A 26,011-nucleotide genomic window follows, 5' to 3' on the forward strand; every position below is an offset into this window, starting at 1 on the left:
ATATTCATAGTCTCAGTGAGCAGCTTTTAAAGCTCATTTGTAAAGCTGTCAGGCTCATTATAGATAAACATTCTGTGGTTGATATTGTTTTTGCTGAGAAAGATTTGTAAATTACATTGTTAATCTCTCTTTGAAGGAAAGAAGTAGTTGTTTTCTGTTAGTCTAAGAGAAGTGAACTTGTTAGGTGACATGATTTTTGATGAAGTACAGCAGCAAATGCATGTTATTCTTCACATCATCTTCCATAAACTCTTTCAGCAAAATAATAAAAAAGTAGCAATGATCATGCAACTCACAGGAAATGTGCACATGTTCACACTGCTTTTTGCCTCCTTGCATTTCTGTGTTGCTTGTTTGTATCTGTTTCACTTGTAAGCTCTTTTAAGGCAGTGATCTTGATTTCATTCCCGTTTACACGATGCCTGGTATTTTAAATAACTATTCTCATCTTCCTCCTCCTAAATGATGGTATTTCAGACACATTAAAAATGGGCCTGAATTTTCACTCAGTTTGAATTGATTGATTTAGTGATTAAAAGAGGAGTTAACGTTATTTTCTATTTTTTCCATGTGTCTCTACCCTAAGCTACTATGTGTAAGCGGGGGAATGGTCCCGCTATTGTGGGGAAATTTCCTGACTTCTGCACTACCCCGGTGAGGTGGGCAAGCGAAAGGATCTGAGTCCCCGCTCCCACTTCCTTTACCCAGAGGCCTCCCTGCCCTTGAGGGCTCCCCTTCCACTCTCCTGTCTGGCTGAGTCCTCGTAACCCCAACAAGGCTGGGCCCAGGATTCCTGGGGGGCTCGACCCCCAACCCTGCTGTGGTCACCTAGGACAGGGGCTAGGGTGTCCCCACTCCGGGGTACTCTCTTTACACTGGGCACCTCCCTGACCCACTGATTATTCCATACAATTTAAAGCAAATACAAGTTGTTTAATTAACAATTAATCTAAAGAAAAGAACAAGGAAAAATGGGAAAGGTTAAAGGAAAACACATCACCCTGCTCTGTGGCAGGGAACATCACAACCAGTGTCTCTGGAATGTCAGGGCAGGTCACAGTCTGCTTCTTGTAGGTCCCAGGCCTCCTTCTCAGGCCCAGGCCGTGCTGCAGAGACGCTGCGGGTTGGACACTTGCAATGGTGGTGGCCACACACCTCCGGGCTTTGAGTGGTGGGACCCTTCTTCCCAGCGTCAGCCCCCCGTAGGGTTAAGGTCCCCCTCCCGGTCTGGCCTGCAAGGGCCCTTGTCTGGGGGTGTCTTTCTGTGCTGGGCCCTTTGCCCAGGTTCCCCCTTGGCTGGCCCCACTTGCTCACCACACCTGGCTCTGCAGCTGCAGCTCTGCTCCCAGCACAGGATCTGCTCTCCCCGGGCTGCGTCTCTGGCTCTGTGGCTGCAGCTCCACTCCCAGCACAGGATCTGCTCTCCCTGGGCTGCGTCTCTGGCTCTGCGGCTGCACCTCTGCTCCCAGCACAGGATCTGCTCTCCCTGGGCTGCGTCTCTGGCTCTGCGGCTGCAGCTCTGCTCCCAGCACAGGATCTGCTCTCCCTGGGCTGCGTCTCTGGCTCTGGATCTGGCACGGTTCTGCTCTCCAGCTCAGCTTGGGCCCCTGCTCTCTCCTTAGCTCAGCCCCACTCAGTCTGACTCAGGCCATTCCAGTTCACACGGAGGACGGGACCCCCTCTGGCCTCCTGACTCCCTGATTAGCCTGCCCGCCCTGTCAATCAGGCTGATCTGGAGCATTGGCCTCTCCCCATGGTTCCTGGGGACCATCAGTCTCAGGCTCCTGATTTGCCCTCGACCCTTCCCCTTTTAGTGCTGGGAGCTAGCCAACCAAAACACCCCCACTGAATGTTAGTAAGGGGGCAACAGTCCCCTTACATTCCCCCTTGCTAAAATACTGCCACATCCACAATATTCACACCGGTACATCCGGGCCCCATGGTAACAACATAACCCATGTCATTGTATATCAACAACCCATTAACAATTATCAAAAGAACATTTAACATATTTAACATTCCACATCTACTTCTTAATACCATACATAACAATATTCATTAAAACACTACATAGAACCAATAACATAATTATCTCTAAGTCTAACAGGAAGTACACCCTTATTAGCCCTCTGGGACCTTCTTAAGACTGGTGGTTCGTTACCCATATTTTCTATTTCCCTATCCTCGGGTAATACTGGGTCAGTTTGAAGGATCTGGCCATTCTCGTTAGGGTTTGGGTTTGCCCCACTCGGTCCCTCTCTATATTCGGTTTGTGGGACTAGAACCATTTCCCAATTGGTTTCAGCCTCCTCGGGGTGTACTGATCTACGCCTCCTATGGTCCCTGTCTGGACTAAGAGTGCAATGTTTCAACTGGTCCCTATGTACTACTCTCTCAGGACCTCCTCGTTCAGGCCGGATGGTGTAAACTGGTAGCTCAGGATTGTTGTGAGCGACTACAATGTGGGGATTTGACTCCCATTTGTCCTGTATTTTATTACGCCCCCGGTGTCTATGGTTACGAACTAGTACACGGTCACCAGGCCTGATGAGAGCCCCACTGGACTTGCGATCATAAGTCCTTTTCCTACTCCGGGCTGTGTCTTTAGTTGTATTGAGAGCAACGTCACAGGCTATCTTCAGCCTGTCATGGTGACCTTTGACCCAGTCATCCAAATTGGTCACCTCATCCTCCTCAGGGCCCTCTCTGTCCAGAATATCCAATGGCAACCTGGGATCCCTCCCAAACATGAGATAAAAAGGAGCGTAACCTGTCGACGAATGGACATGGCTGTTATAGGCCAACACCAGCTCAGGAAGATGTTCCTGCCAGGCTCGCTTCTTTTCTGGCGGGAGCGTTCTTAGCATGTCATGCATTGTCCGGTTAAATCTCTCGCACTGAGCATTTCCTTGCGGGTGATAGGGTGTTGTTCGGCTTTTGGCTATGCCATACAATTTACACAATTCAGATATCACCTCTGATTCAAAATTCCTCCCCTGATCCGAGTGTAACCGTGCCGGACAACCATAGTACACAAACCAGTGTTTTATGAGGGCTTCAGCCGTTGTCCGCGCTGTCTGGTTTCTAGTTGGAACTGCAACAGTGAATCGGGTGAACATGTCCGTGAGAACCAGTATGTTCTCATACCCCTCTGAAGATCTCTCTAGCCGTGTGTAATCCATCGCTAGGACCTCCATTGGGGCAGTCACATTAGTACAGGTCAAAGGGGCTCGGTTGGGAGGAAACACATCCTTGGCTAAGGCACACCGTTTGCACTGACGGATCCACACTTGCACGTCGCTACCCATCGTGGGCCAGTAATAGTTTCTCCTCATTACCTCCAGAGTGCTCCTGTCTCCAAAATGCCCCCCATGATCATGCCTGGCTTCATAAACTTGACGGCGGAGTGACACAGGCACCACTAACTGCCACACTTCTTCACCATCTCGGGGATGATATGTTACCCGGAACAGCACTCCACGATGTAATCTAAGTCGTTCCCACTGTCTGGCTAGCTTCTTAGACTGGGGGTATCTGGCCCCAAATCTCCGGTCTGGCCTCGTTTGGCTCATGACTGCCACTAAGACAGGTCCAACATCACCTTCTCGTTGCAGAGTTTGAATCTCCTCCCATGAGTACCCCGAGATTATTGCGCTCTCTCCTCTTACCAGGTTTTGTACTGCATCCTTTACCGTCACTTCGTCCTCGGGCTTTGGATTCTCTAGCCACAAACACGTACGCACAACATCTGCAGGAATGACTAGGAAGTCTTTCTCCAGATCCTCGCCCTCTTCTGACTCCTCCTCCAGAGGCAATCTAGACAGGGTGTCAGCATTGATGTTCTGCCTTCCAGGTTTATACTGTACTTCAAAAGTGAACTCAGCGAGTTGGGCCACCCAGCGGTGTTCAATTGCACCTAAGTTAGCCGTTGCCAGGTATCGGAGTGGATTGTGGTCTGAGATTACCGTGAATTTAGAGTACACTAAATAATCCTTAAATTTTTCAGTGATAGCCCACTTCAAGGCCAACAGTTCTAGTTTAAAAGCACTGTAGTTTTTGTCATTTCTTTCTGACCTCCTCAGCCCTCGGCTCGCATATGCGATCACACGCTCGGCCCCCTCTTGCTTCTGGCTGAGCACCGCACCTAGGCCGTGCAGGCTCCCGTCTGTTGTTACTATAAATGGCAGGCTAAAGTCAGGATATGCAAGCACAGGTGGTGACATCAGCCGATGTCTTAATTTGTCAAAAGCTGTCTGACAGGCATCATTCCACACAAAACATTGATCCCTTCCCTTCCTTTGGGCAGGCTGGCCCACTAGTCCATATAGTGGTGCAGCAATGTGTGCAAACTTTGGAACAAATCGTCTGTAATAGCTCATGAAACCTAGAGCCTGCCGCACTTGCTTGGCATTCTTGGGGACCGGCCAATTTTCCAGCGCCCTGGTCTTCTCTTCATCTACCTGGATTCCATCCTTTGAAATCACATGGCCCAAGAATTTGACTTTTTCACGTAGGAGGCAGCACTTACTTGGCTTCAGCTTCAATCCATGTTCCTTCAATCGTGTGAAAACCAAGTCCAATTTTTCCATATGACTCTCAAAATCCTTGGAAAACACAATAACATCGTCCAGGTATATCAGCAAAGTGTCTAAGATATAGTCTCCTAACACCCCCTCCATTAGTCTCTGGAACGTAGCAGGTGCATTACACAAGCCGAATGGCATACGTGTCCATTCAAACAGCCCAAACGGAGTTGTCACTGCTGTCTTTTCCCGGTCTCGTTCTTCCACTGCAACCTGGAAATAACCAGAAGTTAAATCGAGGGTTGAAAACACTCTTGCACTTCCTAATGCATCCAGTGACTTTTCCACCCGGGGTAGCGGATAGGCATCCTTGTGCGTTACCTCATTCAGTTTCCTGTAGTCACAGCAAAATCGCACCCCACCATCTTTTTTTATTACAATCACTGCGGGTGATGCCCACGGACTGTGGCTTTCTTTAAGGACACCTTGAGTCACTAGGTCCAGAATGTGTTTTTTTACCTCCTGGAACACTCGTGGTGAGATCCGCCGGTATCTCTGTTTTATCGGGACAGCATCTCCAGTGGCTATTTGGTGTGTCACTGTGGTGGTGTAACCAAAGTCCCGCTCATCCCTGGAAAAGACCTCTTGATGTTTCTCCAGTAGCGCCCGCAAACGGCCAACCTGTGTAGGGGTTAGCTGTTGGAGGTCCACTTGGACTGGAATGGGTAGCTCTCCATCAGGTGCCGCTTGCGATGTGGTAACCTGTGTGCCTTTTTTTACTTCTATCACCCGCAGCTCATCCCCATTTTCTTCCAAGGCCACCCCCAATGGGGGCACCACTCCTTCAGGATGGTGTACCTCTGCCACTCTGGTTCGGGGGTACAATTTTATGGCCTTCTTACTTGAGTTTAACAGCCTGACTGGCACTTTTCCTTTGCTGGCATTAGCAAGTACATTTGCAACCAGGAGCCCATTAGGGAGACTGGCCCCAGGTGTTGGCTCGACAAGCACTCTGTATCCGTCAAAGTCGCTTGGCACCCGGCAGCGCCCATCAATAATCTTCTCACTCCAGGGAGGTATAACCACCTTCTGTCTCCCTGCCACCTTAACATAGCCAATTTGTCCCGTTGGACCCGGGAAACGTCCATGTCTCTCCACTTGGGCTAGTATCCGCTTCAGTGTAGCGTCCTTCCTAGGCTGCCCGTGACGGTTCATCTCCAGGGTTCCTTCTCCTACCAACAGTAATTCTTTCAGCTCTCTTATAATATTCATCCCGAGAATTCCCGGTACTCTGTTCTCCATTAAAGTCTTTCCTGAAGCTGTGTCCTTTAGGATAAAAATGCATTTCCCAGGGATTGTTCGACCCATGTACCCTACATCAGCTTCAAGACACCCCACCACAGGGATGGCAAGTCCATTAGCTGCCGTTAGCTGTACAAATCGGGTATTATGCATGGTCAGATCTCTCTCTTTTAAGTAGTTTCGGAAATATGATTCAGAAATAGTGGTGACTTCTGAGCCAGTGTCTATCAAACAGCGGGTTCTCACCCCTGCTATGGTTATATCCACTGTCAAGCAGTCCCCGAAAGCTCGGCCACAGAAGTCGTTGAATACACTAACATCATCAGGGTCCTTTTCCTTGCTGCTGACACACTGCCCTTTTCCTAGGGACAGCCGTAGAAACCCTTCAGTCCCCACTTGGCCTTCTGATGGTTGGCTGCTTGCTCCTGGTGCCTTTTGAATTTCAGGCGCCTGGGACTCCAGTCTCCTTCTCAGTGTACAATCTCGGCTAGTATGTCCTGGCCTTTCGCAAGTATAACAAATGTATCTTCCCAGCTCGTCCTTCAGTGGAGATCTTCGTGATCCTGGGGCCCTTGGATATCTTGGCATATTAGTGGGAGGTTTTCCTTTCATCACCTCAGTCATCACTTTCAGCATCTCCCCCTGCTGGACCGCCAGTTTTTGGACAGCTTCACTCAAGCTTTCCAATGTTAGCTGTGTTTGGGGCAGGGCCTTTTCCCCAGCAGCTGCATTCACAAGGCCGCCACTTCGTGTACGGGGGTTAGTCTTTGCTGTCTCTGCCACAGGAACTTCCTCTTCTTCTGACCACATAATAGCAGCCTGCATGAGTTCATGGAACTTCTTACTGGGCTCTTCCTTAAACCTCCTTTTCATTTCACGGCGGAGGGAATCATCCTGGAGCCCCAGCACTAACTGCTCTTTCAGAACCGTATCTGGGTCTGGAACTCGCTGAGGGTCTCGCCGCTCCACTCTGCTCATTTTTTCCTGGAGGTCATATGCATATGCCCGGATAGTTTCACCGGGCTCCTGCTTTCTCTCAAAGAACTCCTTTAGTCGGGTTCCAATAGGTACCTTGTCCCCATACACTTCTAGGAGGAGTTCAAATATCTTTTCCACATTTTTTTTGTCTGCCACTGCCATGAACTTTACTGTGGCCTTGGCCTGGCCCTTGAGGTGCTCCTCTATGAAGTCCACATGATCTTCTTCAGGTACTTTTAGCACACGCAGAGCCGCCTTCACAGACTTGACCCACTCCTCTACTGTAATGTCTCCTGGTCTAGTCGGGAAGCCACCAAACTCCGTGACCTTCCGCTCCCGTGGGACATAAATAGTAGGGGGTTTCTTAGCTTCTGCTGTCTGTTGCTCTATTACTGCCTTGGCCAGCGATAAGGCTTCTCTCTGTTCAGTTCTAGCTTGCTGTAATGCCTCCGCTTGGTCTGATAATCTGCGCTGAAGTTCAGCAAACTGGGTTCGTAGTTCTTCAATTCCAGCCATGGTAGGGTGCTCAACTAGGCCCGGACCATGCTACTAGAACTTAACCAGAAAACCAATGGGATGGACCCTGTGGATAGGATCCTGTTCGTGACGCCAATTATGTAAGCGGGGGAATGGTCCCGCTATTGTGGGGAAATTTCCTGACTTCTGCACTACCCCGGTGAGGTGGGCAAGCGAAAGGATCTGAGTCCCCGCTCCCACTTCCTTTACCCAGAGGCCTCCCTGCCCTTGAGGGCTCCCCTTCCACTCTCCTGTCTGGCTGAGTCCTCGTAACCCCAACAAGGCTGGGCCCAGGATTCCTGGGGGGCTCGACCCCCAACCCTGCTGTGGTCACCTAGGACAGGGGCTAGGGTGTCCCCACTCCGGGGTACTCTCTTTACACTGGGCACCTCCCTGACCCACTGATTATTCCATACAATTTAAAGCAAATACAAGTTGTTTAATTAACAATTAATCTAAAGAAAAGAACAAGGAAAAATGGGAAAGGTTAAAGGAAAACACATCACCCTGCTCTGTGGCAGGGAACATCACAACCAGTGTCTCTGGAATGTCAGGGCAGGTCACAGTCTGCTTCTTGTAGGTCCCAGGCCTCCTTCTCAGGCCCAGGCCGTGCTGCAGAGACGCTGCGGGTTGGACACTTGCAATGGTGGTGGCCACACACCTCCGGGCTTTGAGTGGTGGGACCCTTCTTCCCAGCGTCAGCCCCCCGTAGGGTTAAGGTCCCCCTCCCGGTCTGGCCTGCAAGGGCCCTTGTCTGGGGGTGTCTTTCTGTGCTGGGCCCTTTGCCCAGGTTCCCCCTTGGCTGGCCCCACTTGCTCACCACACCTGGCTCTGCAGCTGCAGCTCTGCTCCCAGCACAGGATCTGCTCTCCCCGGGCTGCGTCTCTGGCTCTGTGGCTGCAGCTCCACTCCCAGCACAGGATCTGCTCTCCCTGGGCTGCGTCTCTGGCTCTGCGGCTGCACCTCTGCTCCCAGCACAGGATCTGCTCTCCCTGGGCTGCGTCTCTGGCTCTGCGGCTGCACCTCTGCTCCCAGCACAGGATCTGCTCTCCCTGGGCTGCGTCTCTGGCTCTGCGGCTGCAGCTCTGCTCCCAGCACAGGATCTGCTCTCCCTGGGCTGCGTCTCTGGCTCTGGATCTGGCACGGTTCTGCTCTCCAGCTCAGCTTGGGCCCCTGCTCTCTCCTTAGCTCGGCCCCACTCAGTCTGACTCAGGCCATTCCAGTTCACACGGAGGACGGGACCCCCTCTGGCCTCCTGACTCCCTGATTAGCCTGCCCGCCCTGTCAATCAGGCTGATCTGGAGCATTGGCCTCTCCCCATGGTTCCTGGGGACCATCAGTCTCAGGCTCCTGATTTGCCCTCGACCCTTCCCCTTTTAGTGCTGGGAGCTAGCCAACCAAAACACCCCCACTGAATGTTAGTAAGGGGGCAACAGTCCCCTTACATATGTATTCAATAATTCTTTATTAGTATAACTTTAGTTTAATAAAATTGTAAGAACTTTAAAAACAAAAAAAACCTATTTAGTTTCCATCATTGGTGCTGGCTTGTTTACTATTTCTACAGCATGCAGACTGGACAATGAAATAAATTAATCCATTCCTTGCTCTCTCTATAGTCAGTTTCACTTTCTACTGCCTAACCCAGTCCTGCGGTGCCTGGGTTTCCAGAGCCACAGGGAAATATTGAATAGAAAGAAAAACTCAGAATAAACATCAAACTTCAAACAATATGGTAAAGCATTTCCTTAGACAAAAAAAATTGGTTTTTGTTTTAGAAAACCTAAATATGGATCTCTCAGCTCTTGACGCAATGCCTCTTTGACCTACAAAGCTTATTTGTATTCTAACGTTATAATTAACAAAACAAAACTCTCTAAAAACAGAGATAGAAGGTAACACATCACAAATAATCTTCAGATTCCAAAGTGTCAAGCAAGGGGCAGAAACAAACAAGAGAGACAGAACAAACAAGGAATAACTGACTGACTGGCTTAGGACAGGAAACAAAACCAGAAAAACAAACAGACAAGGGAAAGCAACAAAAGATAAAACAAAGAAAACAAGTGGCTGCCCTGCCCTGCTTAGTATTTGAGAGTTCACCTGGGGCCCACCTGCCTGGTATCTCTGCAAGGTGGCTCTCAAGTTCCATGAGTGTCCTCTTTGAAAAACAGTTTTAGTTGCATGTTAGGATTCTGAGTGTAACTACGGCTCCTGTATGACAAGCCACGTAAACACATTACCACAGAAATAGCACAAAGTCAGTCAAAAGCAATGGAAAAAGCAGCAGATGGAAAAACGTCAAGTGGGGCAAATATTTACAGTGGTGTTGTAGCTGTTTTGGTCCCAGGAAATGTGGGAGACAAAGTGGTTGAGAAAAGGTATTTTATCAGACCAACCCCTGTTGGTGACAGAGACAAGTTTTCGAGCTGCACAGTCGCCATTCTTGCAACAAAAGAGAATCTCTGTGTAAGAAGAAACAACTGTCCTGGTCTTCAGCCACGTTGGAGATATTTATCCAGAACAGCACCCAAGACCTGGTGATGTCAGTTATCTTGAATAGTTCCTAAAGACTACAGAATGTTGACGGGGGCACTGCATCAGGCAAAGTTCAAATATTTGCCCAGGCTCTCCATAGTCACACTTGGCGTCATTCCTCAGCTTCCGCGTGGTCATATTGTCACCAGTCTTTGCCACCCTAACTCTTGCTCGATTTAGAGTGCACCAGTATTTTTTTTTTAGCTCAGTGCGTGGAGGGAGTTGTTCTGAAGGAACCAGGTTCTCCAAAATCCACGGCATTTCCCGCCATTTTGTTACTCTGCAGCTTTCCATGGTGGTATTTTGTGGCAAAGGATTTTCAGAGGCAAAGTTCTTTCTGGACGTCAGCCTCTTGGGTGATGGAATGTGTCCATGCAGTGGCTGTTTTGGATCATGAACCTGGTTTTCTTTCTCCTTTTTACTGAAGGCCTCTCTCCTCACTGATGTTTGTCCAATCCTCACCGGGCAATATAGCAACAGTGTGGGGGTTGGTTTCAAAATCCCTGTGATGATCCTACAAGACTGACTGCATTCAGTGTTAATTTTGTGTGCATGGTTCAAGTCTGACCAAACTGTAGCACAGTACTATGCAGCTGAATAACACAGAGCGAGACTGGTTGCTAAGGGTGTTTTAGGGTCAGTTCCCCATTTTGTGTTGGCCAGTTTCTGAAATGCACAATTCCCGGAGCTCACTTACTTTTTCAGCTTCTTGATGTGTTCTTTGAATATCGGCATTCATTCTAATGTGACCTCAAGGTACAGCAGATGTTCATAGTACTCAAGGATTGTACCGTCCCACATCTATCTGGAGTTTTTGTTTTGTCTGACGTGTTTCAGGTGAAGGGCACACACTTGTGTCTTAGTAGGATGCCATTCATCTGCAATTGAATATTGCAAGTACACTCCGGGAGCCAGGTAGAACATGCTCAGTGTCCTCAAATCTTTTCAAATGTGTGGCGATGCAAAGACCATCTGCATAAAGGAATCTTCTCACATCGGGGAATTCTGGGTAGTCATTGATGTAGACTTTAAACAGCCAGGGTGATAGTACTGAACTTTGGGGCAATCCAGACTGTTGAGTGCGCCATCGACTTTTCTGACTGACCATCTCAACAAAAAAGCGTCGATTCTAGAGCAGGGAAGGGATGACATGGACCATCTTGCTAATTCTCAGAAGTCTTACTAATTTCAGTGGAAGTCGACAATGGTGAGGTTGAGCAGTTCAGAAGCATACCACACCTGTGGCCTTTAAATAATGTAAGTGACTTTAGTCTCATGAATTAAGCCAACTGAACTATTTGATGTGAACAAATTATTCATTGGATTTAGCCATTTTTTCTACTAGCGGATTGTTTGGGAATTGCTCGTGATTTTTCTGATTTTGTTCATTATTCATAATTGTCTGAATAGTTTTTTCTGATCATGTCAGAGCCTATGTAAGATATTTTATCAACTGTTCATGGTGAGATCCTTGGAATACTCAGGAGGCAGAATTCTGTATTCTCTCGGTGTGTCTGGTCACTTAAGTCACATGGTATGATTTTTGTTCCCTGACTGGATGACCAATCTTTATAATCATGAGCAGCACCTGGAGAAATGCTTAGGGCACTGATTCTCTCAGAGAGATGGCATGGAACACATTAGTGAAGTGATGTATATAAATAAATAAAGATATACCTATCTCATAGAACTGGAAGGGACCCTGAAAGGTCATGGAGTCCAGCCCCCTGCCTTCACTAGCAGGACCAAGTACTGATTTTGCCCCAGATCCCTAAGTGGTCCTCTCAAGGATTGAACTCATAACCCTGGGTTTATCAGGCCAATGCTCAAACCACTGAGCTATCCTTCCCCCGCAAAGGAGATAAGGAGGCCTAGGAATTTTTGGGACATTCAGCATCCCTTCTTGTCCCCAAGAAAAAGCATTATATTTATATTCATCCCATATTAAAAATAGCTGGTTCCTTCCTGACTGAGGTAGAAAGACAGATATTAGCAGATTAGACATGGAATTATCTCTCATCACATCCCTACCAAGTAACTGAATATACATGCAGTGCCACCAGATGTGAAAATACTCATTTGTGCTTTAATATGCTTGTTCACAAGGAAATATGCTCACTCATGCATGGCAACCCATATTCACACAAATGAAAGCTACTCCCCAAACATCCATGCAAACAAAACCTAGTCATACAAATGTTCACAGAAAAGCAAACAAAAAAGGGTACAGACATGGTGGGACTGAATTGCAAGCTGTATTTGTGAACACATTACCATCTCTGCTCATGGAAAATGCTGCCTTGGCATATCTGGAGGCTAAAGTCTTCTATTGTTCATAGAATAGGTGCATTACTGGCAGCAGCAGTACAATTCCCCCCCCCCCCCCCCCCCCCCACTGAACCTGCATTGTGCCCGAACCATTATGGGTAGAGACAACCTCTACAAGGCAGGAGGTACTTTAGTCTCCATTCTGTCTTTTGCTCCTTTGAGACTGACACCACTAACCTATATCACATAAGCCATGGAATGGCCACCAGATGTTGGTAACAACTTATCTACCAATGAGAAAAGATTTGAATGAATTGTTCTGTGTCTCATACCAGTCTCCTGAGCCATCCAGTTCTCAGTCTTGGGATATTTCATAGTAAACCTCACATCACAAGGCTTTTGAAAATTCCCATAACATTTCAGAGTAGCAGCCGTGTTAGTCTGTATCCGCAAAAAGAAGAACAGGAGTACTTGTGGCACCTTAGAGACTAACAAATTTATTAGAGCATAAGCTTTCGTGGACTACAGCCGTCCACGAAAGCTTATGCTCTAATAAAAGCTTATGCTCTAATAAATTTGTTAGTCTCTAAGGTGCCACAAGTACTCCTGTTCTTCTTTTTCCCATAACATTGTGCTATAGCATCCTGATTATTGACCATTCAAAGACACTAGATGTCAGACTCTGAAGTATGTAACCTAATGCTAGATGACTAACTTTAGGAGCCCAACTTTGAAGAGAGCTGCATCCTGTTTTACTATTACTAGATATACAGTGGGCTAGACATGTTTCCCTCTCTTTCCCCTCTCACATTTAAGCTTTGGTAGGCAAAGGGTGAGGTCCCTTTGAATGTGGCTAAAATTTAAGGGCAAGGGGCTGAATTCACAGCTAGTTTATAGCAACATCTGATGTAAACTAGGATTGTGGGCCACCGTGACTGCAGAAAGTCCAGTTGAGTACAGATCAAAAGGGGAGGGTGGAGCATGCAAAGTGAGTAATTTGTATCAACCAGGAAGACTCTAGCTCAGAAAAGACCTTATTTAAAAGAGACAAACCTTGAGCCGCCCCAGGGAAAACAGGTACTTTCATTAAAGCGGCAGAGCAGTGAGGTCTCTGTTGCAACGTGCTGGCTCATTTGCACTCAGTGTAGCAAAGACAGCTCACTGTAGATCAAGAACTGTTTTTTCTCTCTCTTGTCTCCTGTTTTGACTACCACCAGAATGCAGGGAAGAGGAATGGAATGGAATTAACTCAAGAGGTCTCCTAACTCTTCTGCCTACCACTTATGCTTTCCAGTGGAGGGACAGCTAGAGATGTGCTTAATCGGGACACCCAGCCTGCTAAACATTACTCACATGAACAATTCTTGCTCACCTGAGTAACCCTACTGAAATCTGTGGGGGTACTAAAGGACCAGACTACCTATCTTAGGTACCATTACCATGATATCTGAGCACCTTGCAATTTTTGTCCTTCCAGCACCCTTCTGAGGCAGGGAAGTGCTATTATCCCCATTTTATAGATGGGGAACTGAAGCATCGGACAACTAAGTAATTTGCCCATGGCAGAGTAGGACAGCTCTTGAGTCCTAGACTAGTGACCTAACCACCGAATCTTCCTTCCTCTCTGTAATTCTTCCCTTGTACAGTCCATGCAGCAAGGGCAGTTGCTCAAGGACCAACAGCAAGAACAGTCCCTGCAAACCCTTTTCTCCCTCCAGGATACACATTGCCTCAAAAAGGGTGGGAAGAAGGTAGAGCCATGGGCCTTGCCCATCTCTGCACTGGCTTGAAGAGCAGGGTTTGTAAAACAGAGGACTACTCCCCGTGTACACCAATTAGCCCTGAGAGTGATTGTCCCTCCCTCCTAAGGAGCAATGTCTCCTAAGGGTAGGGAAGCTGCCCACTATGCAGAACTTTGTGCAAACAACACTATCTAGCCACAAGGAAGGATGACACACAAACCGTTGTTTGCAGGACCAGGACCTTGAAGATAGTTACTGTGGAATTGGGGACTGTGCCTCTATGGGCTAAGTATCCCAGACAGAGTCTGGGTAGGGTGTTGGGAAGCTCTTGTTATGCACAGCCAACTGGAACTGGACACAGAATAGAGCAGATCTCTTGCAAGCACCTTAAGCATGGAGTGATAACTGACCACCACAGTTACTTCTCATGGTGGTTTATACGGTCTTTTAGAAGTTGCTCATTGTTTTAGCTGATACAAAGGCAAACCTTAAAGAAACAGAAACCACCGCTCTATAACTGGAAAGTTAGCTGCCAGCTTGCGGTGAAAGGTGGCTTTGCTGATGGAGCAGTTTAGCTTAGTGTGGCAAATGAGTGACGTTTTCTCCCCCCTCTGCAGAGCTCAGTATTTAGATACACTCTCTTTTGTGCTAAAAATAACGAAGGGAGTATTTGGAAGAAATCACAATAGATGCGCGGATACATTATTGATAGACATTTCAAGCAGCCTGCCAATCTGTTTTGTAGTGTGGCTGAATCTCAATTTTTAATGAAGCTACCTATGAAAATCTGATGGGGTGAAAACTCTGACCTCTATATGATACCGTGCAAGAGTCCCCATCGCATAGCTGAACTGCACTTCTTTCACGTCACATACGAGTTTTACCTCAACTTGACCTTACAGTCTACAGGCAAAAGGGACAATACAATGAGGTACAATGCCTTGACTCAGACAGGAAAGGTGGAATTAGAGAGATGCACCACCCTGAAAGAAGACTAAACAAACTACCTCCGTTCAACTATTGTGTAGAGTTTCCATCATGTATATACTGACTAATACACATCCTATTTGACTACACACCTCCGATTTATTGAGAACCTGGTTAATAAAACAATTTTTGTGCAAAGAAATCCTTGGGAGTCATGCTGCTAAGTGCATCAAACCCAGAACACCTTGAGAAGCTGGCACACTGAATACCCAAAGATGACAGGCAGAGACAGGTTTAAAAACAACACTTGAATTTGGGTTGGGAAAATCCAGTCCTGGAGCATCCTGCCTCTTTATCACGCAAGTGTTGACAATTGAAACACTGGGTACAACTGAATGATGCACAGATTCAGTGCCCAGTGAGCAAAGTGACTATTCTGATTTTCTTGGGATTGTGATAGCATCATTGAGTCGCCTCACTTATCAGCATTGCCTTTCCTCTACCTTCACTCTCTCAAATCAAGAAGGAAAACGAACGATGGATTCTCTGCATCCTGCGTAAGCCCAAATGAAAGCATTTTCTTACTGGCGATGGAACTGAAAATATAGGTCTTCACTAAAAAAAAAAAGATTCCAACCATGAAAATAGTCTAATTCTATAACTATTGCTATGTGCATAAAATGGCATTCAATGGTCTGACCTGAAATGTTGTTAATCACCAGGAGGTAAAAGGCAAATGTCACCGGGGTAAATTCAGCAATTCAGTGTACATGATTAATGGAAACTGGTGTTGTAATGAAGAAGATATGTAACCATGTCAGGGATACAAGTGTAAAATCATATATAGATTAAGGACCAAATTCAGCCCTGGCATAAATATGGGAAACTCCGGTGAAGCCAATAGAATTGCATTTGGAGATCCCAGTAAGGAGTTTGGTTGTATGCGACTGTCCACCTTGCAATGGTCAAACTGATTGTCCTCCATTATTCAGTTCACATTCTCAAACACATAATGGGGTGATATTACAGCACAGAGTCGCTGTTTTGCCTTTAGGTTAAGTTTAAGCCCCTGTTTGTGACTTTCTTTTTAGTTAGCAGATTATACATGATCTTATTGCATATCTACATGTTCTGATATCATTGTATATCTACATAGCCCAATACTGAATATACCAAAACTACTGGAGAAAACGTAGAGTCTTTCAATGGAAATTCATAAATGAGGTCATTCAAGCAGAACAACAACATATTATGACTCCCCATCTAATAATTATTTACTACGGGGAAATAATTTCTATTAATTATTTTAATAAAGTTGTTCTCCATGTTATTTAAAAAATTTTAAGTGCTTCCACTGTGTCACTTACCATCAATCTGAAGTTCACCCATGGGAAGAGAGGCACTCACTTTCACAATAGAGGGACAAGATTAGGAGAAGAGGAGATGGGAAAGGAAGGAGTGGGAGAACGGTTGGCATTGGAAGAAAAATAAGAGGAAAAAATGAAGTAATTGTCAACATTTGGCCATTTTGTTTTGTTTGTTTAATTTCTCACTGGTGGGACTCCATAGAGGTCAGTGGGAGTCTAAGTAAGAGGTGGAATTAGAACTCACCCGGCTCTCAGTCTTGCGCTCAAGTCACACCGGCTCTTGGTCAGGTAGCCTTCCTCTTTCCTGATTTCTGCACTCAGATCAAGACAGGACACTTACTCATACTGAGGATTGTCTTCATTCTCCCCTCTGTTGGTTATACTGCTAGCACCATTTCTCCAACTATCAGGGTGGCATGCACAGGCTCTCTCATTCTGATTACTAGGGAGCCACTTTGCAAATATTTAGTCAATACCAAAACTAAAACTATTGATTTTGATACATCCCGGAGAGGAAGGACATCTTGTGGGGAAAGCACTGGTCTAGGACTCAGGAGATCTGGGCTGAGTTCCCAGCTCTGCCACAGATGCACTATATGACCTTAAGCATGTCATTTAGTCTCTCTGTGCCTCCATTTCCAATCATAACATGGGGAAAATAACATTTCCTTCCTCACCCTGCTTTGTGTCTCATATCTATTGAAATTCTCAGCTTCTTGGTACAAGGATTGCTTCTTATCTTATCTTTGTATAGTGCTTTGCACAATGGGGCCCCAATTCTGGTGGGGATCAAGACATGCTACTGTAGTATATATAATGATAAAAACCTTTATTAAAATATCCTACGGAAAATTATCACTATGAGACAGCTGCCGCAGGCAACTGAAGATGGGACCTCCAGAGCTGAAAGTAACTATCCCTACATCTTGAGCTAAATAGCCAGTCTCCGTAGCTTAGGGCTGCAACAGGCCCCACAACCTCTGTGGATTGGGCACCCATAACACACAGTGACCAATCAGTTACCTACTCATCCTGAGTATTTGAGGCCCACAGCAATTCAAATCCTGAACAAACCCCCACTTATGTGACAGCTGCCATGTTGGCCTAGACTGGAATGGAAACAGGAAGATCTACAGATACAAGTATAGGTCTCTATTCTTTAAGCTAAAGAGACGGGCTCCTGCACCTGGGGGCTGTAACAAACTCGCATCCTCCCTGGTGTGGCACAGAGGGAGCATTACATGACCAGTGGGTTACAAACTACATTACATCTTATGACAGTGATACTACAGTGTACTGGGTGGCATAATACTAGGGGGGGAGGTGGAGGGGGTTGCTTGTTTTTATGAGGGATCGTGCTATTTGATATGGTAAATTAACATGTGTCACTGTGGCATCAGTCAGGACTGGATCAAGCCCTGAAACTTACCTGGCCAGGATGTAATTAGTTCATGGGAAAGGGGAACAAGAAACCTTGATCTACATTCTTCACAAAAACACCCTACAAACATGGAGCTGATCCTGCCACCCTTGCTCACAGTCAGTAGTATCATGCTTACTCCCAGGATTACTTGTGGCAGTAAGTATTACTCAATGTGATTAAGGGCTGCAGAGGGAACTACTAAACTTAAGCAGACTGGCTGGGTTTGGGGTTTTTTCCCATTAGTTTTTGAGGGTTAACTTTCTCACAATCAGATAGTGGGACAATCTCCATCGCCCGCCCACCAGCCTGAAGCGAGAGAGTTAAACATGATGTTCCTGATAATTTGTGTGTTTCTCATGCAGTTCTGTTTACCTCAGAGAATAGCTTGGATTCATGTGGTGGCTCATCTGTTTGTTTCCCAGGAGTGTCCTCCTCATCAGGTACAAATGACTTCTTGTTCCCCCATCCCGTCTGCCTCCTTGGTGACGGACAGATGAGAACTGTTCTCTGTGCTTTGGGACTCTAATGTGATCTGGGTCGTGTTTGTGGCAGGAGGGGGGAGGAATATAAGAGTGGGGCAGTTAACACTATGAGAACTAAAATTTCTTTGGCGAAAAGTGTGTGTGTGTGTGTGTTTCAGAGCTAACTGCCATTCACTCCCAGCTGTTATACCATCTAGGATTCAAGGAATGCTAGCAGAAAATGGAGAGCTAAAAATAGAAAAATCCTAGTTTCTTTGGCAGAATAAACTCAAGGAGAACACATTAGCAGAGAAAAATTCTAATCTGGTTGTATTTGGTAACTGGTTTACTTTTGCCAGAAAGGAATGGAACACAGAATTGAATGCTCTGTACTGTATGTACACTCTCGACAACCAGATTCTTCTCTCAGTAAGACTGGTGTAAATCTTCATTTTGGTCGAGTGATTCCCAGATTTATATTGGAGTAACTATTATCACAATCTTAATCTGTGTGCCTAGAGTCACGTTTATAAATTTTCCCTAAATTCCTCTTTATTTTTTCCTTTAGCTGATGATGACTTTTAGAGCTGTGTGTAACTCAGCAGCTATGCTTCATAAGGATTCATATGCACACTTCCGCTGTTTGATCCATGTCACATTAGAATCCCTGAGTCTCCTTTGAATTTCAAGCCCAAACAAAAACCCACCAAGTTTCACCAGGTTTGAGGGTGAAATCATGATTAACTGTGAATGTCATGATTTCTAAGCAAAACCTTAACCTGACCCCATTTCAGGCAAAACTGGGCACAGATTCACTGAAAAGCTCCATGGAATCATTGATGAACCGGATTAATAGCTTTATCCTGCTCCCAATGACATCAGTGGAAATTATGCCACTGACTTCAGAGACAGCAGGATTGGGCCCCTGGTTAATAAAACTCCAAAACCAGGCATAGCTTGGCATTTTGTTGCAAACATTTCACACAACAACAATTAATTCTATGGGGGCGGGAGAGACTTACTTGTCTCAATCCACTGGCTCAGTTAACAGAACATTTTAAAAACAAGCCCAGTGAGTTGTTCCTATTGGATTTGCAGTGGTAGATCTGCCTTGCCTGCACTATCTACCTACATGCCTAGAAGGGAATCCTGTTGATTTCATTTTCCTCTTTTTCTCTCTCCATCTGAAAATAGAATCTATGATTTCCATCATTTCCACTTAGATAGAAATATGTTGTGAAAGGTAATTTTATTGCAGAGAAATAATCTTCCTAATGTCAGCCATTATTTCACTCTCAGTGTGACAACTAGGGTAAGTGTTGGAAATCACTGTATATTTCAGCTAAAGTATCTTGACAACACAAACGAAGAGGAAAAAGGCAGTCTTTTTGTTAATGAAAACTGCACTGTTATTTTGGTCTATAATGGAGAGATTCATGTAAATGATTGCCTGTCGCCTACACTAAAGAAAAACAGCAAAAAACAGCAAGCAGGAGAAGTGATTTTTTTCCCCTGCCTTCTTGAATACATTCTTATCTTATTTATCACCATCATCCTTTTTGCAACACATTGCCTCTGATATAATGCTTCCATGCTTCTTTAGTAAAACACATTCAGTCCCATATGGGTGCCAGGAATAGCATTACCAGAACAGTGGTGTCTACTGGGATTTTAGCCATCAAGTAATTTAAGGACAATGTTTACCCTGCATATAGAGCTACAGACATTTAATTTGTAATATTATGGGCTAGATTTACACCCTAGGTCATGCAGCTGCTGAACATCAGCAAGACCTGTTGCGTGCCATGATAGGAGGGTTCCCTCCCTTGGTAGGGGTCAGATGGTGTCTCTCTCTTGCCCTGGGGAGCTCTGCTGGTTTGGCATACCTTCCCCACCATTTGGCACTTGTAATACCATGAATGGCGCGGCAGACAGAAGATCAGTAGAGCTGATTGACATTTCCTTTGTTCCACAATTTGTCGTTGTTGATGAAAATTCAAATCTTAACCGACAAAAAGAAAAGTGTCGAGGAAAATTTTCATCAACAGTTTTTCCTGCTCTCAGCTCTAGAGCTAGCCTGAAATTTTCCATTTGGAAAGAATTTCGCTGACATTTTGAAAAAAAAAAACATTCAAAAAAATGTTAATTTTTTAAATTGCTTTTTCAGCTGGTTTTAGCTATTAGGTTTCAGGGTGGAGCTAGACTGGCGAGAGTCAAGCTGGTTAGGAATGCAAACCTGGGCTTCTGGGAATAGCTGCGAGGCAATGGCTGGACCTTCAGCAGGTAACACTAGCCTCTGAGCATATTTGCATTGCTTATTGCTAGTGAGACACCAACCACCTGGGTTTTTGACAGTGATAACTCCTGTTCCACCTTGTAGCACAGGGGTGGGAAAACTTTTTAGCCCGAGGGCCACATCGGTGTTGTGAAACTGTACGGAGGGCTGGGTAGGGACGGCTGTACCTCCCCAAACAGCTTGGCCCCTGCCCCCTATCCTCCCCCTTCCATTTCCTGCCCCCTCAGAACCCCTGACCCATCCAACCCCCCCTGCTCCTTGTGCCCTGACCACTCCCTCCTGGGACCCCCACCCTAACCGCCCCCCAGGACTCCACCCCCATTCAACCCCTCCTTCTCCCTGTCCCCTGACTGCCCCGACACCTATCCACACCCCTGCACCCAGACAGGCTCCCCTGGGACTCCCACATCTATCCAATCCCCCCTGCTCCCTGTCCCCTGACTGCCTCGACCCCTATCCACACCCCCGCCCCGACAGCCCCCCCGGGATTCTCACACCTATCCAACCCCCCCTGCACCTTGTCCCCTGATTGCCCCCCCCAAACCTCCGCCCCATCCAACTGCCCCTTGCTCCCTGTCCCCTGACTGCCCCTGGGGACCCCCTACCCCTTATCCAACCACCCCCACCCCCTTACCATGCTACTCAGAGCAGCAGAAGCTCGCAGCCCCGCCTCCCGGCTGGAGCCAGCCCAGCCAGACGCTGCCCGGCAGGAGCGGCGGGCCAGAGCGCTGGCGGCGCGGCAAGACTGCGGGGCAGGGAGGACAGGGGAGGGGCCGGGGACTAGCCTCCCCGGCCAGGAGCTCAGGGGCCAGGCAGGACGGTCCCATGGGCCGGATGTGGCCCGCGGGCCATAGTTTGCCCACCTCTGTTGTAGCATCTTAACTCCAGAGTTTTTGGAGGTTCATTTTCAGTCCATTATGCTAGTTTCAGTGGTACAACTTCCATTAATATTAATACAAGTCCTACAGTGAAATCTTCATGATGCAACTAATTGAAAAATTCACCTCTTGCTTTTTCAATTCAGTTCATTTTCCTTGTGTCATAGCTTTTGCTCTGCTTCAGATGTGCTAAGGATTTGGGGTTCAAGGATGAACACCAGACAGAATCTTGACACACGCTTATAGGTGGTATACCTTGATGGCACATCAACACAAAGAAAGACCGTCAGACTTGGCTTGCAAAACCAACTTAGTTATATTTGACACTGTTGATTCAAAGGACACTAAGGTGGGTGAGGTCATTAATACAAGAGTATATGAAGAATTACAGGAAGAGAAACCGTCTACAAGTTCAGAAGATGGTGGGTCTGGGACAAGTCTACAAATTCAGAATGCCATTTTTAGATACCTATACAGTATATCTGTAGCAGCAGCCCAAGAAGCATTTAAGGAAGGGATTCCAAAATAAAACTCAGAGGGCCAGATTCTTCTCTTTGTTACATCCATAATGTGCAGTATCCAATAATGTTTTAGAAGACTTCATTCCGTACTTCCGCCAGTGTATCTTAGGCCCTCAATGTGTTAGTCTTTGATTTTCTCACCACAATCTTGTTTTGTACCCTATTTACTACTGCTGCCAATTTTATTTGCATCACCCACACACAAAAAAAAGAAATCACACCTAGGAGGTGAAGACGAGCCATTTGTTGCTTTGAATTTCTGTTGGCCAGTTCTGTGGAAAGAGAAAACTGGCCTGTAGGCAAAGACAGTATTTTAGGGCTAGGCAAGGAAGCTGGGCTGATAGTTATAAGTTTGTTTTCAATGTCTATGTAAGATGGTGGGTCGTTTGACTAGCCAGGGAAGGCAAATTGAGCTTCAAGCATTGGTACGTTTATTATCCATAAGACTGTTATACAACAACAACAAAATCTTAGATTTTTAAACTTCTTGGAGCAGAACTTTCTCTTCTGTGTTTGTACAGCACCAAGCACAATTAGGACCTGATCCGTATCTGGAGTCCCTCGGCACAATGGTAATACAGAGAATAAATTATAATAACTGAAAAACACTGGGCAATAAGCACCACTGCTTTCCCCAGCCAGGAGAGGAGAAGATCCCTTTAGATCCAGTTTCCTCTTCCTTTTATACTGCACTCCGAGCAGCTGTGTGACAGGCAGGCACCTGTTAACGCTTTAAAGGCTGCAGCACCTGTACCTGGCCACAGTCTGAAATCAAACTTATTTGCTCAAGATTGATATCTTAATAGCAGGGACAACTCCTGGCACTCCTTATGCAGTTGAAAATACCTATACAAGGCCAGATAAGCTTAAATACTGCATCTTTTACAACAAAATAAAGAATTCAGGGATAGGTGGGGGCCTTTTTCATGCTTTCAAAGTCTACATGGGTCCAGAAGACCTGCTAAACCTCTGGAGTTTCCTGGTGGATTGGCTGAGACTCAATGTACCCCTCTCCCTGGCAGTACTGAGTAGCCTATGCTCGATGTGCCCAACCCTTGAATGCAGTAAAGAAAAGGGCCAATCCGGTTCAAATGGCTGAATGAACATTCCAGTTACCTCCAGACCTGCCTGAAAAGTTCAGATACAGAGCTGCATCCAAACTTCTTCAAAGTTCTGGGTGTCTGATCTATTGCTCAGGTTTTGGTTCACCCCCCATTAGAAAATAGGGAAGAGTCCACTAAGACATTCAGCTCCAGAAGTTTGGTTCAGGCTGACTTCTAGTACCAGTGGGCCAACCCAACCCTCCTCCTCTCCCCCGATAGTCAGTAGAATTGGTGCAGTTGCAATGTACATGCGAGAGACGGCCAGGATAAAGGGAGCCTGTTCAGTAGGAATACAGTGCTCCCAGGGAGCCCCCACAGAGCTGAGACATGGTGTGAAGGTCTAGAGGCAAATCTATATACGAATAGATACACTGATCACCCAGGCCAGAGGCTATCGAGGCCTTGAGGCTGCCACAGTGGCCACTCTCTGGCAGACAGGAGAAAGTTTTCCAAGCTTCATTAAATGCCATAGAAATGCAAATATTTAACAGAGAAAAAACCCTAGTCTTGCCATTGTTCACTGCACAGAATGCCTACTGAAATCAATAGGAGTTTCCAGGACAGCTTCCTGGTCGGATCAGTTCCTTAGACAATCTCTTTTCCAGATTGTTTTATTTGCCACAAACTCTGGGGGGAGGCAGCTGCATGTGCTTTCCTCTTTATTTAGCAGTGTTCCCCTAGATAACTGAGGCATCAACGCCTCGTCACCTATTGTATGTTTCCTAGAACAAACACTATCATTTATGTGCCTGGGTCACATAGGTTCCAACTTTAAGGGACAGCCCTTGCAGGGTTGAGAGAGGTCACGCACAAGGAAGTTGGCGACAGTTGCAGCCCTTACCCTTCCCTGAGTTTATGGACCACTCCTAGCAAGTAGCACTGGATGAGCACCTTTAGCCATTCCAAGAGGGGCAAGAATGAGCTAGGGACAGGGCCTTCTCCTCTGCCCTCACTGCAATGTCAAGCAGACCACAGAGGAAGACACCCGCCGCACCCCCCTTAAGAATTGTAGCCATGGATGTATCCCTTCTGCACGTCTGGGAGCTAGCCCAATGCCTCCTAGAGCTCCTCCTGGAATGGGCTGGCTCTGCTACATCTCCTAATGCAACCAGTCCCTTAGGGTATGTCTACACTGCAATAAAACACCCACGGCTTGCCTGTCAGCTGACTCATGCTAGTGGGGCTTGGGCGCCGGGCTATAAAATTGCAGTGTAGACATTCTGGTTTGGGCTCAAGCCCAGACTCTGGGACCCTGCAAGGTGCGGGGGTGGGCTCTGAACTGATCCCTGAAAATGTAAGGTTAAAAAAAATAACACTGTTTGGGCTCGATGCCACAAATCTTTGCTCAAAAGTAGTACTCATTCATGTGAGTACTCCCACTGACATCAGTGACTATTTGGAGGTGTAAAGATTACTCTCTTGAGTATAATTTGAAGGATCAGGTCCTTCAGATAAAAGTAACGGGTGGCTTTGTACAGCTTACTATTAAATCATTGTTCAAGCATGGATGTAGGACGAACCTATTTCCCCTTCTTGTCTTAACTTGCCATCAGACTGAAGCCACAGAATTCTAATGACCCATATGCATGGACTCAACTGCTTGGATCATTTCAACATTCTGAAATGTGAGTTGACTGTCAATTTCCAGTTTTCCACCAGTCACCGCCTGATTCACTTGCGAGGACAAGAGGAAAGGACTATTAACCAATAAATACAAAGAACACTAAAATATTTGCATTCAGCATACTGTGAAACCTTTGCATCTGCACCAGAGGCAATTTACCAATGGTTTCCTATTTAAGCAACTGGAAGACAGACAGCAGGTGGTTAGCATGCAATGACCTGTGGTATTATGAACATACTCAGTGACTGCCACATAGCTACTACTTTGTACAGAATATAAGTTCTGCTTTTAAAATCCAATATCCTTGTTGCTGTAAGAGGTATGATAGGAAAACGTGACAGTCTTGTGACAATAAGATTAACAAGAACAGATCATGAAACAAAACTACCTAGGGGTTATCAGTAGAATCTTGGAGGCCTGGGCCTGCAGTCCTTACTCATATGAATAATCTTTACTCATGCAAAAAGTCCCACTCATTTCTGTGGTGAAAAGTGCAAGGATAATTGCAAGAGCAGAGTTAAGTTAATACCACAAGAAGTTTTTCAAGCATATTCAATACTGAATTTAAAAATTAATTTGCTTTGCCTCTTTTGCTTTCCATAAACATTTAGACAATTGAGTTTTATTCAATACTCACAGAAAATTAATTTTAAATTCTTGCACGTAAGTATTCTCTAGTGGCAAACATCAAACATGCACACACTAGATCTGGTATATTTTACATGGTACAGGGGAATACCTGACACAGCAGTAGGTGACAGCTCCCCAAACACCTTGCCAGGAGCTTTCGCTTGGAGGCAGAAGTTACGCTCATCCAGTCAAGAAACTGAAGCAATACCATGTGACTTATGTGACTAACCAAAACAGCTCAAGGTTTAAATTTCAAGTATTGAATTACTTGCAGGCAGAACCAGTCCTTGTGAGCTAGGGAGCCCTAGAAATGTAAAGGACAATTTTAGCTTTCATTCAAAATATAGTAAGCTTCTAGGATGGGGTTTTCCCATTGAAAGTCAATGGGAGTTAGGCACCTAACTTCCATGGGTGCTTTTGAAAATTTCACTCCTAGCCTCATTTCTTTGCAAAGAGGCTTGAAAATGGAATGGATGCAAACTGATCACAGGGGTTGAAAAATCTGTCATTCAGCTCATTCACAATCCCATCACCGCCACCCAGAGCTAGTTTGGGAGACCTAGAAAAGTCAGTCATAGATCCCTTGATTTTTTTGGGGGTGGGGTGGGGGAGGGAGACAGCAGCTCAGTTCATAACTGCAGGGGGCTGTTCTATTATCACGTCAGGAAAAAAGCAAGTTCTCTAGCAGCTGGCTGCCTGAGGCTGAGCCAACTTCTCTGCTGAGCTGCCAATGAGACTCTGGCCATTACAAGGAGTTGGCTCAGTAGCATGCGGGGCAGTGTAGCCTACTGGACTAAGCCAGAGACTAATCCCAGCGCTGACACAGACTTCCATTGTGGCCTCAGTCACTTAACACAGGCCTGCTGTTTTCAACAGCTGAGCTGGTCAGTGACTCCTTCAAATGGCCACGCTGC

At 46.2% G+C, this 26,011-nt stretch overlaps 1 protein-coding gene across 1 annotated transcript; it reads right to left on the reverse strand.

The window, feature by feature from the left end:
- Nucleotides 1–2,011: 2,011 nt before the first annotated feature.
- Nucleotides 2,012–8,679, reverse strand: LOC135973635 (uncharacterized). Its single transcript, XM_065557704.1, has one exon. It carries the CDS (start codon nt 7,317–7,319, stop codon nt 2,067–2,069), a length of 5,253 nt encoding a protein of 1,750 aa, XP_065413776.1. The 5' UTR covers nt 7,320–8,679; the 3' UTR covers nt 2,012–2,066.
- Between the last annotated feature and the right edge of the window lie 17,332 nt (nt 8,680–26,011).

The sequence above is a fragment of the Chrysemys picta genome, chromosome 9 (assembly GCF_011386835.1).
Source record: "Chrysemys picta bellii isolate R12L10 chromosome 9, ASM1138683v2, whole genome shotgun sequence".
Taxonomy (NCBI): Eukaryota; Metazoa; Chordata; order Testudines; family Emydidae; genus Chrysemys; species Chrysemys picta.

What these genes read in the sequence shown, in the direction of transcription:
- LOC135973635 (XM_065557704.1), bottom strand. Translation starts at nt 7,319, where the DNA reads ATGGCTGGAATTGAAGAACTACGAACCCAGTTTGCTGAACTTCAGCGC.